Here is an 18,584-nt window from a genome sequence, read left to right as displayed (position 1 = left end):
TACAACATTTCTTTTATTCATTGTTTATCTACCCATTTCCTTTTTTCCCCAGGGTTTGGAAACTGATGCTTCTATAAAGCCCACTATGTATTTTTAAATCTACCCTTTCCCCTCCTCCCCCCCCCCTCACACACACACACACATACACACACAAGTCTTCATATAAATCAACACTAGGAGCTCTCACTAATCCTTTGGAAAATTGCCTTTAAAAAATTATAATCCTTTTTTTCCTCTTTGCCAATAAAATGAGCCATAGTGTGTTGTTTCTATGACCCTATAGATTATACCTACACCATTGGGACAGACAGCAGTCTTCATATTAAGGAAGGGCTGAGATTTCTTTTTTTTTTAATGTTTGTTTATTTTTGAGAGAGAGAGAAAGAGCATGAGCAGGGGAGGAATAGAGAGAGAGGAAAACACAGAATCTGAAGCAGGCTCCAGGCTCTGCGCTGTCAGCGCAGAGCCTGATGCAGGACTCGAACCCAGTAACTAACTGTGAGATCATGACCTGAGACAAAGTCAGATGCTCAACTGACTGAGCCGCCCAGGCGCCCCATGAGATTTCATTTTTTATTCTTTGTTTCATGAACTAGTTCTCTCCTTTGAACTAGAAAATTTGTATTTTTGGTAGGTACTTATAGAAATGAATTTATACTACAGTCAATTATGCTGTTGATGAAAAGAACAGAAGAACTTTATTGTTGTTTCTTTCCAAGTTACCAGGTAGGGAGAACAAACAAACCACTAAGAGATAAAATGCACATTATATAGGAAAATATTGAAAATAAAAGAAATTTTAAATAGGAAAATAAGATAACAGAATTAAGATCATCCATAGCAGTCATAACATAAATGTAAATACGGTAAATTCACCTAGTAATAAAGATTCCCATATTGGGCTTCAGAAAAATTCCCAGACTGATTTTGAAAAAGATTCTGAAATTTGGATTCAGCCAGTGTTTTCCAGTTCAATTCCACTAGAGTTGTAGAAATGGTGCCCTTTCTAACCGGCCCCTGCTGGATGTGAAATACTCTGACTTCATACGTAAATGGCATGTAAAACAAGGTAATGCAGATTGAAAGTAAAAGAAAACAGAAGGCCATACTCTTACTACCTAAGTTAAGTCGAGGCAGAAGCACTAAATGCAGCAAAGGCTCCTGGAGGCCCCACATTAGTATTTAGCTGCTCATCAAAGCAGGGCTGAGGGCTGGGGACAGAGGTGGGGAGTGGTGGGGGGGGGGGACACCAAGGTCAGGAGGCAGCTCTTCTGAAAACTATGTTAATAGGAATACAAGAGGAGCAGAAGACTTCTCTTAGCTCAGGAAGGTAGGCAGACAGAAAGATCTATAAGGATGGAGGAATGAGACCTCAGCATTAATGTTGAACTTTAAATCCTGAAAAACGACCATACACCTGCTTTCAAGTGCCTGTGTAACATTTACAGAAGTTAATTGTGTAATTGGCCACAAAGAAATCCTTGATAAGTTCCAGGAAGTTGAAATAGTACAGACCACATTCTCAGATCCCAGTGAAATAAAAACAGAAAATAATAACAAAAATAACAGAAACCAGTAAGACCATGACATCTGGAAATGTTGACACTACTCTTAAACTGCAGCTGGGCCCAAGTAGAAACCAAGATTTCATTGCAGCATATATTTTTTAAGTTATTACAAAAACACTTAATATTAAACCTATAGCTTATGACTAATGCTGTATTCAAAAGGAAATTCATTGCATTAAATGTAAGTCAGGCACTCAACTTAATTGTTAGGGAGGGAAAAAAATACTGAAATAAAGCTGAGGCAAGCAGAAAGGAGAAATTAATAAAGGTAAAAATTAATGAAATAGAACACAGAAAAATGGTGGATTGATAAATAAACCCAAGAATCTATTCTTAAAAGACATTAAAATAGATCCTTCATAAGACAAGAGAAAGGAAAAATCTCAGATGTCCAAAATTAGAAATAAAAGTGGCAACAAAGATGAAAACTTGATTAAACTGCTTATTTTTTAAAGGAAAATAGATACAGAGGACATGGAAGAGCTGTTTTAAAAAACTACATCCTGAAAACAACCAGGCCTACGTACTTTCAACCTAGAAGGTTTAAATCTTTAAGAAACAGATTATTCTGACATTGTTCAGACTACTTGAAGACATAAGAAAGCTTTTCAGTTTTGTTCACATGATCAATATGAATACTGATCCCAAGTAGCACACCATAAGAATACCATGTACTAATTTCCCTACTCAATATTGATGTAAAATCTCAAATAAAAAATTATCAAGTAGAATCCAGGGAAAAAAATACTGCATGACCAAATGGTCTTAATGAAACCGGTTCTTTTTCTCTGTAATACTTAGAATAATTTGTACATATGTATTCTGCTTACATATTTATATTCTGGTATTAGCTCATCTTCTCCACCAGATTAGTTCTGTGAGGACACAGCCATGTCTGTTCTGAGGACAGTGAGTGCAAAGAAAGCATTTGAATTAACTAAATTAATTATGGGAATGGAAGAATGGCTCTTTAAGAAATCCATTAATATGGTTCATCATGTTAATGACTCAAAAGGGAAATATCATGTAAATAACTAGATGCTGAAAAGACATGCTAAACATGAACATTCATTCCTAATAAAGAATTTAAAATGTAATTGGAATAGATATCTGTGTCAAAATGTATTTCTCTCTTTAATAATTTTCACTTTATTGGGAAATAATTGACACATTTATATATTTAAGTACACAACATGATAACTTGATATGCACATACATTGTAGAATGATTACTGAGCTCATGATAGTGAATGCATTTATCACCTCATAGAGCTAACATAGTGAAACTGGTGTGTGTGCGTGTGTGCGTGTGTGTGTGTGTGTGTGTGTGTGTGTGGTTGGTGAGAACGCCTAAGATCTCTCAGCAACTCTGAAGTATACAATACCCATTTATTAACTACAGTCACCATGCTGTGTATTAGATCCTCAGAATTTACTCTTCTTAAACTAAACATTTGGACTCTGACCTACATCACTCCCTTCCCCTCTACCCCCTGCCCCTGACAACCACTGTTCCAGTCTCTGTTTCTGTGAAGTTGGAAAAACATATTTCTCTTAAACCAAAAGCTGAAGAAGCATACATGATGGGGAAATAGCACAAGTGCTGTCGTTACATTAAGAAATAAGAAAAAGTTTGCCCACCCTCCCCTTTATGCCCACCTGTGCTGGCCGGGTGTTGTACAGCGGTCACTAATGACTTCTACAAGGAAAAAACCATTATGAAAACTGGAAGCAGCTTTGAAAAATATTTATAGTGTCAGGTTAAATGGAAAACGCAGCACACAATGCGGCACCTGCCTTCATTGTGATTAAAAGCATACATGAGGCGTGCACCGGAAATGAGTGAGAGGCAGTGGTAGTATGCAGGTGGATTTTGTTTCTTTTTTTACTTTATTGTTAACATAATACTGTTTGTGTGATAGATTAAAAAAATGAACTAAGAAAGAAAATAGAAGGGGCACCTGGCTGGCTCAGTCGGTTGAGCGTCCGGCTTCAGCTTGGGTCGTGATCTCACAGTTTGTGGGTTCGAGCCCCACATCGGGCTCTGTGCTGACAGCTAGCTCAGAGCCTGGAGCCTGCTTCCGATTCTGTCTCCCTCTCTCTCTGACCCTCCCCTGCTCATGCTGTCTCTCTCTCCCTCAAAAATAAATAAAACATTAAAAAGAAATAGAAAATGAGGGTAACCAGGAAGAAAGAAAGCTGGCTTCTGGTAAGGGGCTCCCTGTGCCTGTGGCTGCAGTCTTCTTTCTTAAGTCTTAAAATTCCCAGCAGAATACTTTCAACCAGGGGCGCCTGGGGGCTCAGTCGGCTAAGCATCCGAGTCTTGGTTTCGGTTCAGGTCATGATCTCATGGTTTGTGGATTTGAGTGTCAGGATCCACACTGAGAGCACAGAGCCTGCTTGGAATTCATTCTCTCTCTCGCTCTCGCTCTCTCTTTCAATCTCTCTTCTCTCTTTCTCTCTCTCTCTCTCAAAATAAGTAAATAAAAATTTTAAAAAGGATGCTTTCAACTGATCCAGAGGCTGGGAGGTCCTTCTCCATGCTTAGCCAAATTAATAAGTGAAATATTTGTGGCTCTAATAAAGAGACATTGATAGCAATTTGGGCAAGTCTCTGGAAGGAACAGTTGATGAAGTCGGAGGACACTGAAGGCCAGATTTCAAACACAGGTCAGCTATGTCAGGCAAAAACAGTACTGCTGTGATGACAAAGGTAAAACATGTCTATTGTTGAGAATTAAGAAAACAGAGAGGGCCATCAAGAAAAAGAGGAAAATCCACGTAACTGAGCCCTGCCTCACAGTGCTAGGGGAAGGTGACCGTACTCCGCAGAAGGCGGCTTGCCAGTATATTTCAGAGGAGCAGCAGCTGTCACCGGAGCCCCCGTTAGCTCATTTTCCTAGAGTAACTGGCAGAGTGGTATGCAAAGATGTATATTCAGGGATATTCATCACAACCTCATTTTTAATACCAAAAAAAAAGGATGTAACCTAAATATGAAAAAAAAAATAGGGCATTGCCAAGACGAAGTATAATTCATGCAAAGGCATACTTCTCAGCTGATGAAAACCATGCTTTAGAAGAATATTAATGGCATAGAAAATACTTAATGGCAATTGAAACTAGGTTCCTAAATAGTATAGACTATTTGTTATATATACATATAACATATGTATATACATATGTTACAATGTTTACATATCCAGAGACAGAAAAATAGCTACAAAGAAATATTCCCAAATGTTAAAAATGATGTGGGGATGAGTGTTGATATTACAGGTGATTTTCATTTTTTTTCCAGGCTTTTCTGTATTTTCCCAAATATTTCGTAAAGGAACATATAAACTTTTATAGTTTAAAAAAAATGAGCTTAAAGGTTCTTCGTAATCCCAGTGCCTAGAGATAACCACTGATAGTATCTTGATGTAGTTTCTTCTGGCATTTTTCTCTAGCTTTTTTTTCTGTATATAAAAATATAATATTCATGAGCACTTTTTATTTTTATATATACATTAGAATGACAGCATATTAAATTTTACATTTTCACCTGTCCTCATCAGCCACATTCCCACCCAGAAATAAAACAGAAGTACTTATCGCCAGCCTGGAAATAACTTGTAGAGTTACAATAAAGAGTGATTAATTGGTTGGTGATTATACAGGCTTTGAAAATACAGTGATTAACTATAGCAAACCAATAGTTGGTTTAGCTATTTAATAAAAGGTCTAGTTTTGTTTTTCTTTTGCAGTTAAGTGTAATTTAACATCAGATGGTAGTTGCATTAGATGACCTTGAAGGGCCTTTGCAATCCTGAGGTTCTGAGGCTAATGGACTAGCGTGTTCAACTCCTTCCCCACTAATGATCCCTTTGGGAAACCTGACTGTTCGGACCGCAACACCATAACCACATTCTGCTCTAATTTCAAGCAAAATTCTGGAGAGGAAATCAAGGTCCCTCAAGAGGTAACCTTACAAACTTAAACCATCAAGTGACGCACATCACTGAGATAAAATTCCTAGATTAGGTACGATAGGACTATTGTCATAATCTGTAGAAAACATGTCAAATGATCAAGTCAGAAGACATTTTAAGATGAAGAGGGACCCAGTTGCAAGGGCCTCTTTGTTTAGGTTGGGGGTTTGCTTTTAGAATTTATCACCTGTTCTCTGTTATATTTTTTAGTGGAAAGAAAAATGCCCAATTTGGAAGTGTGCCCTGGTACTCTTCAAGTTAAAGTATATTTTCAGTTTTTGGAAAAGGAGATTAGGGGAGGCTTTTCCTGGTTAGCCATCAGCTGCTATTTTAAACATTCTATATATATAATAGCTTTTCAGAAGCGAAAAGGGGTGAAGCTGAGCTTTAAGCATGACCAGGTAGACGAACAGCAACAAAGGGAATGTTTCTCGTTCACATTGCCTTTGACTTAGAGCTATTTGATTTCATGTAAAAAAGTTTTTTTCACTTTCTGTAGGTTTCAGCTAGGTTACGGAATTAGATGTGACATTAAATTTAAGTGACCTAAAACCAAAAGAAAACACTATTTTCTTCCTACAGAGACATGATGTTTCTAGAAAAGGCCTCCCTGCTTTCATATTATAACCTTATCAAGTCACTTCTTCATTGCTATTTGGAACCTATGAAAAATTTGTTCTCCTAAGGCGAAGTTCCTCTTTAGCACAGAGAATAAATAGCCAGTGCTTATGTAAACCATAGGTTTATGGTTGACTCTGAAAGATGAATACTCAGCTCTGGTCCCGCTTCCTATTCCTGTCATTAAAAAAATTTTTTTTCATGAGACTTCTAGACCTTTATGAACGAAATGGCTCATACATAGACTCAGTACAATTCTTAGTAAACTCAAATAGAGAGTTGCTTTCCACTCTCCAGTTTTCTCATCTATTCGGCTTTAAATTTTTTCAATATCGTTTAATAGTTATTTTCCCATTCGCATCACATGGACTGTCTGACTTTGCTTCTCCCCCCGCTTCACTGTTTTCTCCTCTCCCATCTCCTAATAATTATAATCTCTGCGGCATCCTTTCAGCTGCGAGGGCTGGGAAATGAGCAGCTTGCTCCCAAGATAAAAAGCACCCAGTCACGTAGCACATCTTTAGCTGATTTAGGCAAATTCCAAGTGCCACACGGCTTGAACCATTGAGCTGTCGCTTGCCCGGAGCCACGTCCCACCCCTGCCCCTCACAAGCCTGTGCCCTGAAAGCATGTCTGGGGTATTGACCACTCTACTGTGTAAGCTTCGGATATTTGTTTGTAATTCTATCTCAAATCGTTTTTATTTTATTTGTGTCTCCTGTTTTCTTTTTCAGCCTCGTTGACTGTTATTTCAGTAAAAGCAGTCTCGGGCATGATCACTTTTTCTGTGACGGATAAAATGCAACTAACTTATCCCATCTTCTACATCATGTTTATCATCATGATAGCGTCTTGTGTTTTCCAAGTCAAGTAAGTTAGCTCCTGCCTACTCGCTAATCTTTCAACATTCCTGTGCTTCTCTGAGCATTAATCTTTATAGGCGTCCGTGGATAATTAAAATGAGGTGTAACTGATCTCTAAGGGTGAGGGGCCTTCAGCTTATCCTCAGCCAGCATGCCTTGCTTCCTCCTTCACGTCCAATAGTAAGTTGTTACTAAACATTGCATTCATGTCTTGTGAGTTCTAAAGTATGGCCATAATCTAGCTAAGTGCACTTTGATACTTTCCTGATGCTCTTCTGCTTGTAATTAATATCCATTGTACGCAGGTTGTCATTAGCAATAAATCAGAGGGGCAGGTCCCCATCCAGGATTTCATTCTAAATATAGGAAATACATGAACCCTTCACCTTCATTCTTAGCTCATGCTCACTAATTGCCCAGGGATGGACAGAACCAGACGTTTGGCCGGGAGGGAAATCCTTTCCCCATAACTTTGCATCCTTGGCCAGAATTTTCTTTGTACCCATGGGATTGCAGAATGATTGTTTTATGTTTCTCTTGGGGCCTAATAGTGGAACATTTTAAATTTCTGTTCTTCTTCCCCCCCACCCCCCCATCTGCTCCAGTCACTTCCCCTCCATTTCACATCATGATTCTGCCTTTGCCTGCGAAGCTGTCTTTAGCCAGTCAGGAAGCTTTCTGTTTACCCCAAAATGCTATGCACAAGCTTCGTCCCAGAGCCAGCTGGGAAAGCAGGGCCTAACCTTGGGAAGAGCACCCTTCCCTGCACAGATGCTAGCAGCGAAGTCTCATCACACCAGGGTGGACATGGGCCCGCTGCAAGGAAGGTGGAGAGTGACTGGAGAACCCCAGGGTTTTGTCACTGTTTCATTTGTCATGTCCTGATGAGAATGAGTGTGTTTCTAATGCTTTCTAATGCACTTTGTTTCCTCTCCTTTTCTTCTTCTAAACTCATCAGCACAGCTATAACATCTTTTTGGATACTCTGATGATTAGCATCATTATCTTTAAACTCAGCCTTATGAATTTAAGAGGAGGCACAACTGAAGGCACCCTACATTCCACCATCCCTGTCCCAGTCCCTGCCTCTTCCACACTGGCACCCCGTGAATGCACTAGAACCGTAGAACTGGCCACCCATCAAAACCACCCAAGGAGTGGTCTGTTTGTTCACAGATACGTATACACACACACACGCATGCATGTATACATACACACGTGTGCCCAAGCACACCCACAAAGCATTTCTTTTTAATTGTGCTAGGACAGCACTGAAACACTCAAGGCTTTTCAGGATTGCCCTGCTGACATCAGTGACAGGGCAGCACAGCTTCCCTGTGGGAACCTGAGTCGCGTTGGTGGCCAGGGTGGGCCACCGAGCTCCCCACATGTGCTCTGCAGCTGGAGCGCTGAGCATTGTTTTTGAAACATTAAACATTCCTTTCCTTCTCCATCTTCCTTCTTGGCACGTGGCATGTCAATGGATAGCTGCACTATTCCCCAGATACGAGATTTAACAGATTCTGGGGTCTCTCCTAATGAATCCGCTCCAGTGTGATACTGGTCCAGCAGCTTGGCTCGCTCCCAACTCAAACTTCTGTGGCCCCAGAATATGATTAATTGCTTTTCATTGTTACTGTTGCTGGCTTAAACAGACCATAAAGCCTGACATCTGATCTCATACATCAGATGCATATAAGCTATGACTGCTGATTGGAGATGCCCTTTTACTGCACTTCCTTTCCCTTTGTAGTTGTAGCTCACGGACACGCATTTCTCGATGTTTGCGTTAACTTGCCGCTGAGCGTCTCCTAAAGCCAGAGCCTCAGTCAGTGCCTTCTGCTCTAGGTTCCTGAGTCAAGCCACGGAGCTCGACGACACAGCGACGGTGGTGCCCGTTAACCACGTTTTCTTTACGGCCAGTGCCATTCTCGCAGGTGAGCGTGGCTCTTCTCTGCTCAGGCTATTCGACCCCCACCAAAGCATAAATAAGTTCTCTCTCGGAGTAAAGGAGACAGTCAGGAAATCTTAAAAGGAACTGTGTGGCCCATGTCATACCCTCCTCGCCTCCAGCCAGGTCTGAATTTCCTCCATAGCATCCTCGCAGACAGGTTATTCTGCTTTGTGTGAAGGCTCCCCAGTGCTCTCTGTCCCCCGAGACAGCTCAGTCCTGTTTGGGATCCCCCTAATTATTTGGAGAGCTCGAATTATTAGGAAGTGTTTCTGTATAGTTGGGGTGAAACTAGCCTCCCTGTAAATTCAAGATTCTCACCTTAGTTCTGCTTTCTGGAGTCTTCTCCATGTCAGCCCTTCTGATAATCAAAGCAGCTGAAGGGTCCTCCCGTGTCTGGTCTCTGGGCCAAACATCCCTTCCTATTAACTCCTCCTTCCCTGCCCCTCACCACCTAGGCAGAGACTGGAGTCCAAAACTGAATCCGGCGTTCCAGGGAGAGCCAGGCAGATGAGAACAGAAACTACCATCTTCACTGCTCTGGCCTCTATTGTTCTTCTATTACAGTCCTTTTGTATTTATTGACAGTTCAAAAACATATATGTGAGATGCAGTCGTGTTTTTTTTTTTTAAAGCATAAATTCGAAACTTGGTCCAAACCCAAACATAGTAGATGTCAGTATATCACTCCTAAGTTTAGGACTAGTATGCCCTACTTTATTGGCTTTTTGTATATGTTTACTACTTTCTTATATTGGAAGTTCATTTCCCAAAGCAAAGTTTATGTATTTTGGAAGCAGTTAGGGATTGTGTTTCCTAATTGGCACATCTTTCTTATTTCATGGCAATGTGACCGACAGTGGGCAGTTTTTAAAAGTAATTGATGCATTTTTTTATCTCCCCAAACTGAACCTTACTTTAAAGAGAAAGATCATATACCAAGACATCTGATTTTTTCTTTAGCATTTTATGCTTGCTGACAAAAGAAAGTAAGAAATGATTGTACATTAGCGTGCCCTAGAATTATTAGAAACAAAAATAATAGGGCCAAAAAAAAGAATTATGGGCATGACATACAACCTAATAGTTAATATTAATGTTGTAAAGATGTGTAACAAATGTACTTCCCCTGAAAAGAACATTTTTGTAGGAGGACCAACAGGGCTGTAATCTCAATATTTAGCAAGCCAAGTAATTGATGAGTCAGGGAGGCTGGAACTTCCTGGAAGTGATAATAATTTATATGCTATTACTGAAGTATGGAATGCAGATGAAGCTTCTTGACTGATTTTCCCTTTTTGCCCCATCAAAAATTCTAGCTTGAAGTTAAAATGTGATAACATACTTTGTCTATGAACTCGTGAAGTTTCTGTTGTGTTCTTTTTATTGCAATAACTAATGCCACCACGGCTGCAGTATTACTGGCACTCTCGTGGAGCTGAGGGCATGGTGCCACGCTCCTAGAACTAAGTTTCGTAGTCTTCATCAAGAGCCTTAAAAATGTTTCTAACTTTGATCCTATAACTCAACGACAACAAAAATAACCCAACTTAAAAATGGGCAGAAGACTTGAATAGACATTTCTCCAAAGCAGATGCATGAATGGCCAATAAATATGTGAAAAGATGTTCGATGTCACTAATCATTAGTGAAGTGTAAATCAAAACCACAAGGAAATACCACCTTATACCCATTAGGAAAACTACTAACAAAAAAGAAAAAAATGCCTAAACAACAGAACTAACAAGTTCTGGGATGTGGGAAAGTTTGAACTCTGTGCATTATTGATGGGGATATAAAATGGAGTGGCCACTGTGGAAAACACTATAGCAATTCCTCAAAAAGTTAAACATAGAATTACCATACAGTCCGGCAACTCCACCTCTAGGTCTGGATCCAAAAGAATTGAAAGCAGGGACTCAAACAGATACTTGTACACTCGGGTTAGAGCAGCATTATTCACAACAGCCAGAAAGTGGAAGAAATTCAAATGTCTATCAACAAATGAGTGGAAAAAGAAAATGTGGTGTATCACACAATGAAATATTATTATTCAGCCTTAAAAAGGTAGGACATTCTGACACATGCTACAACAAGAACCTCGAGGCCTTACGCTAAGTGAAATAAGCCAGTAACAAAAAGACAAATGCTGTAAGAATCCGCCTATATGAGGTATCAGAGTAGTCAGACTTAGAGATATGGAAAGTAGCATGGTGGCTGCCAGAGGCTGGAGAAAGAGAAATGGGGACTTGTCGCTTAAAGGGTAGAGACTTCCAGCTTTGCAAGATGGGAGAGATCTGGACGTTAGTCATACAATAATGGGAATGTACTTAACACAACTGCAAACTTAAAAATGGTTATGATAGTAAACCTTATGTCATTTGTATTTTACTATGTATGGATTTTTAAAAAGACATGCCTACTCTTTGGAACAGAAATTCGGCTTTAAGCAGCAATAACAAGAAAACCCCTGGGGCGCCTGGGCGGCTCCGTCAATTAAGCGTCCAACTCTTGGTTTCAGCCCAAGTCATGATCTCACAGTTTGCGCTGACAGCGCAGAGCCTGCTTGGGATTCTCTCTCCCTGTCTCTCTGTCCCTCGCCCACTTGTGCATGTGCAGGCTCTTAGATAGATAGATAGATAGATAAATGAAAAATCCTAAAACACTGAGAAAAAAATATGCTTGAAGAAGTTTATTGCTCAGTTTCTAAGCAACAGAATTTCAAAACAGCTGAAAATTCCCTTAGAGAAATCAGTGAATGTTAAGGGGGCATCTACTTAGAATAACATGGAAACACTGAAATGGTTACACAAAAGTGTACAACAGCATGGAAAAATGCTTCCAAAATGCGCATCCACTGGACAGATATGTGTTAGGACTGAACGTCGTTCCTTCCTGTACAAAGTTGATTCTCCAGGTGAGGAGATGGGCTTCTGAGTGCACTCCTTGCGTCTAGGGCTCCGTCTTGTTCGTCACAGTATCCGCAGCCCTGGGAACAGTAGCCTGCACAAAGGACTCAGTAAATACTCAGCGGCTGACCAGCAAGGCTAACGCCGCACACACAAAAATTCCACGTAATACATAATTTAAAGATAGCGTTAAGAAAAAAATCAACTCTATGAAGGCTTTGGGACCTGAGACCAAGAAGAAATCATTGAGACCAAGAAGAAATCATTGAGACCAATAAGGAGAGAAGAAAAGTTCCTCATGGTAAACAACACATCCAAGCTTTCCTTCCCCCAAAAGGGACAACCGGAAGAAGGAGAAGGGAGAGGGGGTTGGCAGTGAGAAATGGGGCTGGGCAGAACGGCAGGTGCTACAGTGCCCTCCAGTGCCTGAGCGGGCATGGGGCGATGCCAAGAGTGACAGCCTGGGCGCCAGCCACTGCCCTGAAGGGAATGCTGTGTCAGAGGCCCCAGAGTCTCCCTAGGCTCTCAGGTCAGGCTTGCCGACCCCTGGCCTAAAACTGTAGGTAGGAAATGTCACTAGAGTTTTGTTTTCTTGCATGTTCCAGTGGGATAAATCCTAAACCAGATAAGAGATTTCTGTTTGCAAAAGTTATGTCAGTTGTGTCGATTTTATGATCAGAATACACTATATAAAATCTACGAATCTATGTTCTTTTTGAAATCACTGAAAATCCGAGCGTGGCATGCAAATATTTTTAAGCTAAGCTACTGACTGTGCATTTTAAGGGAACCTATACTTAGAAAAAAATAACATTAACATAATTTTAAAAACAGTATGTAGCTATTATATATATATATCCTTACCCTAAATTAAGTTTGTCTTTTGTTCCTGTTATAGGTATCATATTTTATCAGGAATTCCTTGGTGCAGCTTTTCTTACCATATTTATATATTTTTTTGGGTGAGTAAGTGTCTCAGAAGTAAGGAATGTGAAATCCTATTACTTTTATGTAGGATTTTTGGCATTCTACTTCAGGTATAGAAAATTGGAAGGTAATATAAGAAACATTAGTCTCCTGAGCTATTAAAAGAAACATATTTTTCAGTTTAACACCCTCCGCAGGACTCTGTGTCTTTGACTTAGTGATTTGGGTATCTCCCTGAGGGTTCTGAAACTGGGGACATTCAGTCCCAGCCAAAGTCCAGATAAATCTACTGGTTGTTGTATCTACTCCATGACCTTTTCATACTCAATCAGATTTACCTCACTCTTGGAAAATTCTAGGTTAGATCTTACTCAGGAACCACAGATGCCTCTGGGATCACCTAGAATAAAAGGTCAAGTCTAGGACAGATTATTAGCTTTGGACCTAGTAACATCACATTGATAGTATCCCTTTCTTGTGACTGGATGCCCATCTTTAACCCTTCCCGGAGATTTGGTGGGCATCACTGCTGACATTCTTGCAGACAGAGAGCAGAACTCTGACAGGACATCCCCAATGTATAAGAGCTTCTGTCCGTTCCAGCTGGCACTCCCTTCACACTTAGCTGTCTCTTGATCTGGTATTCTGCATGACCATTGTTACGCAGACTTGAGCCCAGACTATTTTCAGTGCAGAAAACCATCTAGCTTGAAAATTCAATTTCATAAGATGCTTGGGTGAGCCTAAACTTCTAGGATCTGGAAACTATGACTAACCTTGTGGCCAAGGACAATTAAATTTCTTAGAAAATTAAAGAATTTTTTTTTTGCTTGTGTTACATGCCAGCAATGGGTCTGGGCATGCATGGATAGAAAATGAGACCTAGTGTCTACCCAAAGGGTTTAGAGCCCAAATTAGCCTCCAGATGGTAAAAACCTGGGGCAGAGATTTATTGGAAGCCGCCCAAGTCTTGGTTCTGGGGGAAAATATTATTGGCTGCAGCAATTAAGACAAGTTCTAGAAGGCTTACCATGAAAAATAGGAAAAACAAAACCAATGGAATTTATGGCATCATGTAGAATATTTAACACCATGAGTTGTTTCAGTGTTCTTGTGTTCTTTATTAATATCCTTACAGGTGTTTTCTGTCATTCCTTGGTGTGCTTTTGGTCACAAGAAATCGAGAAAAGGAACATCTGTCAGAGTCTTACATTGATTTTGGAAATATTCCTGGTAAACTGTATATTCTTTCATTTAACTCCATTCTTAATGGAAAACTTTATCCTTATAAATTAGTACTTGCTGGTATTATTTGGGGTGTTAAAATTAATATAAAATATAATTCTTATTTTTAAAAAGGGTATATTTAGCAATGAAACCAGAAGTGGTGTTTTAACTGTAAGTGTTAGTAATCATTTATTTGAATGTCAGTTTCGCACAGAACACTGGAAATATAAAAGAACTGGCCCTCAATTCTCAATTTGGGTGACGTTGCAAATTTCCTTTTGGGGTCTTCTTTAACTGAAAAAGGGTGAGGGGTAGGAGTGCGGAATGGCCGCCCACAGCAGCCCCCTGCTGCTTGGGGAGCCTTTGAAGGAACATCTAAGGACAGGAGGTTGGGCTGCTGAAGAACAAAGTTCCTGGAAGGACGGCAGTGGCCTCTGCACTGTGGAACCAACAGGGGTGTTCTTCACGGTCACCCGAACATGAGTAGGTGTTCCCCTCCCCACCCCCCTGCCTTCATCCGGATCCATTTAACAGGCTCTGTCTTTCCAGCCCTCCACTCTGGGAAATAGCAGAAGCAAAGTTCAGAACAAAGCAATGTTTGCTGTGTTCTCACCTCCTCCCCTGCCCACTCAGTATCTCCAGCTTTGCTAGGGATTTTGGGGTGACCTGTAGGTCTCTATACAGAAGTAACGGTGCTCCTTTACCATTTTGCTAGGTCCAAGCCTTTGAAGCAAAATTCATTAAAGCCGTCTCCCTACGACTGAGAAAATATGGCCCAAGAAATTCTGTGTTCTTTCCCTCTTGAGTCCCCTCATCAGCTAAGAGCATTCAGTCCAAGAACTGGTGTTCACGGCAAGCGTGTACATTATAAATGACTTGTATGGTTAGAGGTTCTTGGGTAGAAAAGAAAGTTTTCATATGTTTAACTCGATTTTTCATGTCACAAAGCCCCATACATAGGGTCAGTAGCAGTTTCCAGAATCTGCTGTGAAAGTCTGTTTCCTTTGTTGTTATGTGCATTAGACCAAACATGGAAGGGGGGGAAGGACACTGGGCAGGAAGGGTGGAAGTGAGTGGGTGCTTCACGTCCGCCTCCTGACTGATCCACCCTGATTTCCATGCCCAGCACTGAAGGCCTGTGTGGTGGGAGACAGCTCTCTCCTGAGGACAGTGCATGGTCACAGTCAAAGGACATGGAGTTCTGGGGCCTTTTCTTTCTGATGTTTATCTCTTCTGTTTCAAGGGTGACCACAGAGTATAAAAAAGGGGGAATAATATGTGGCCTGGAGAGAGGAGAAGTTATTAAGACTTATCCTTCTGTAAGAGCGCAAAAGATTTTCTGTGATTACTATCTCCACAGGGAAACAAACACTGGACAAAATACAACCAGATTCAAACGGTTTATCCTATGGAACTTTGCCTGATGGAAGTGACTCAACAAAGAGCCAAAGTGGAGAGAAGAAAGAGGTCTAAAATGCCGAGAGGGATGGCTTCTGGCCTGTAATCCGATACTGCCTTTGGAAAAAAACTGCACATGTTCCATTTGTGTCCACAGCTTTTCTGTGCTGACATGTGCAAGCATTCCCGGTCCTCTACTCCGTCTCCCTTTGTGCGGACGGCCGGGGCCCTCCTAGGCTTTGACAGCCTCGTGCCTTCATGGAATGTAATCTGAAGTGTTCTCCACACCCTGGACTTGCCCCTAGTGAACCTCTAGCCAGCTAGATCTTAATTAGGGCCTGGCTACGCAAACAGGACTGTCACACAAAAATGCGCATTCACGATTTGGCTACAGAACACATAGGCTGCTTTTCCCACTCGACTTAGAGCATCAGCTGCTTTGCTTTAAAGAGACATGTTAATCCCACAACCTCACTCCGGTACCCAAGGTTTGAGAACATTCATTTCTCCTACGACATCTTTTATGAGCCTCCCCCATAAGGATCTCACCTTTCTATTCCTAAGTTAGAACGGTGAATCATCTTTCCTGAAAATGAGCCCTATTATAACTGTCCTTTTATCTTTAAAATTAGAGTCTGTAAGTCACATTCTGTGATGGTGTAGACCTTGGCTGGGGAACTGTTGCAGATTGAGAAAGGAACAATTTAAGAATTAGGACCACTTTTTTAAAAAAGAATGGTGAGCATTTTCTTCAGCTGTATGATCCTATTATACTTGAGTTGAAATTGAAAACGTCATATCCTATGCCTGTATTTGTTTAGTTCTTATGACTTACCTAGGGGGTTTATTCTATGTTTTAAGTCCTGACGCAAGTGTCAAAACTCATATTTAAGTTCTTGGTGTTCCATACACTAGCATACCATTTCTTCCCCAAGTTATTATCTCAAGCGTTATAAATTCCTCTAGGCAAAAGGACAGCTATGATCAGAGAACTGGATTTTAGCCATTTAAGTCTGTAGACATAGCCAGGTGGCCCAAGCTGAGTCTAGAGAGGAAGGTCCTGTGCTTCTGTCCCCCGCCTGGCTCTGCTGCTTTGACAAGTCACGTTATCTCCTAAGATTCATTTGCAGGGGTAGTCCCTAATCCTATCTGTTATTTATGATCTACTAATATATTTAAATGAGAAGAAAAAGGCTAGCCTTCACTGTAACCAACATCAAGTCATAAGCCTGTCCCTAATGACATTTCAGAACCTTCCAGTCGCTTCTGACATGCCAGTCCAAAACTGTTCCAGCCGACTGTCTTGCATTTGTAAAGGTTGTTTAACTCGGAGATCTTGAGACTTTGTCTGAACTGCTTTGGGTCTTTCAGCCTTGTTCCCTGTCATAGCCTATGCTCCTGACCAAACCCGGCCACAAAGGCAAGATCCGAATCCATCACCCACGTATGAATAATAACCTAGAGCCCATGTCTGGCTTTTGAACTCCTGGGAAGAATTCCTGCTATTGTGGAAAGTATCCCCCTAATTCAAATAAAACAGTCATATAATTTATGGCATGTTTTACCGAATTGGTCCAACATGTTGGCACTGGAAGGCTCAGCTAAGAAACGTGTCTGGTGTCTTAAACTACAGATTTCTGATGACTCTTAAAACTGGTTTCAGAGATTGCGAAAATATTTAGACTAAAGAGTTGTACTTGAAGTAGGACTCCATTTATAGCTACAGCACGTGGTTCAGAGCACTGCAGAATTCTGCACAGACACAAGCATAATGCCAATACTTTAGTAGTTGCCAACATTTGCATCTTTTAAAAATTTTGAGAAGTGACATTGACTTATGCACATTTGAGCAATCCAGCAATGCTTTAGAAGTCCAGGCAATATATAAAATATATTGAGACCTAATTTTACTTTCCATCTTGCTTTTTCAAAGCCAGGTGAATAGGAGTTTTAGTTGTACTGGCTCATGAGATTTTTTAAATTACAAAGTGCATGACAACAATCAAAGCCAACCCAGTCCTCCTCTTGGCATTGTGAATCGGGGACCTTTAGCCAATACTTGACTCATTTGACTGTTTGTCTAGACGAGGGGCCTGCAAATTTTTCCTGTAAAGACACAGAGAGTAAATACTCTTGGGTCTGTTGGCCAACATTGCCTGTCACAGCCACTCACTCAACTCAGCCGTGGTAGCATGAAAGCAGCCATAGATGATACATAAATGAATGACCAGGGCCATATTCCAGTAAAACTTCACTTACCAAACAGGTGGTCAGCCCTAGGGCTGTAGTTTGCCAACCCCTGATCTAGACTCCCTTGCTATGCAGTGTCTTATTCCTTGGGCATTCAGGAGTTGAAAAAGTGACACTTCGTGATTCATGACAAACTAGGATACTATGGCGTGGTGGAGCCTTGTCTTGATATTTACATGAGGATCTTGTTGCTTATATAAGAAACAGATGGAAGTGATGAGTTCATTATTGGTGCCCAAGTTTCTCTTGAAAGCAATGGTTCTTTTGTGAGCACCACTACCTATACTGGAAGAGCCTCTCCAGCCCCACAGTCCAAGTTGATAACAGCTTCCAAAATGAGTACTAGCTACCTCTCATCAAAGCAGAGGGCTTTGCCATCTGATCATTTTCACTTTAAGTGTTTGCTTAGTCTATACCCATAATACTTTCACTACCAGAATCACTTGGGAAAAAAATACAATAAAAAGCTTCTCAAGCAGTGACTCAGAATGTATTTTTCAACACCCCCATCCCACCCTCACAAGCTCCTGGAAATCCTAATTTGTGGCAAAGGAAGAACCAGAAAAGGCAGATTTCGTAGATTATTGCAATTTCAGTGCTAGTGAAGAGTAACGGTGATAATGTGCAGGTTTAGCTCCAAAAGAAGCAGGTGTAATGGTGGGCATGACTTAAATGGATTGAAACACCGAGCCAAATTCCTGGAAGCCAAGAACCTTCTCTATGCTCCTTGTTTCCAAGCACACAGCTCATCCAGGGTACTTGTCTGCGCTCAGCCACACTAAGGGCTCCTTCATACTTGCCAACTTAACAGTGATGTTAGGGACGTTGTAGCAATTATTAAAATGAACCTTCCCAACCCCCGCCCCAGACTGCTTAACTTAAATTCCAGAGCTAATTTTA

The 18,584-nt window shown here is 40.8% G+C and overlaps 1 protein-coding gene across 1 annotated transcript in view; it reads left to right on the top strand.

The window, feature by feature from the left end:
- Positions 1-18,166, top strand: part of NIPAL2 (NIPA like domain containing 2) — a 78,694-nt gene extending 60,528 nt beyond the window's left edge. The window contains exons 7-11 of the mRNA XM_029923741.1: positions 6,894-7,029; positions 8,871-8,959; positions 12,781-12,844; positions 13,948-14,042; positions 15,397-18,166. Coding sequence (XP_029779601.1) covers positions 6,894-7,029; positions 8,871-8,959; positions 12,781-12,844; positions 13,948-14,042; positions 15,397-15,509 — 497 coding nt within the window. The 3' untranslated portion in view covers positions 15,510-18,166. The remainder of the gene's footprint in view (positions 1-6,893; positions 7,030-8,870; positions 8,960-12,780; positions 12,845-13,947; positions 14,043-15,396) is intronic.
- Positions 18,167-18,584: the final 418 nt, after the last annotated feature.

Source organism: Suricata suricatta, chromosome 15 (genome assembly GCF_006229205.1).
Source record: "Suricata suricatta isolate VVHF042 chromosome 15, meerkat_22Aug2017_6uvM2_HiC, whole genome shotgun sequence".
In the NCBI taxonomy this organism is placed as follows: Eukaryota; Metazoa; Chordata; class Mammalia; order Carnivora; family Herpestidae; genus Suricata; species Suricata suricatta.
Note: the sequence above shows the minus strand (reverse complement) of the source record. Positions and strands in the feature narration are given on the sequence as shown.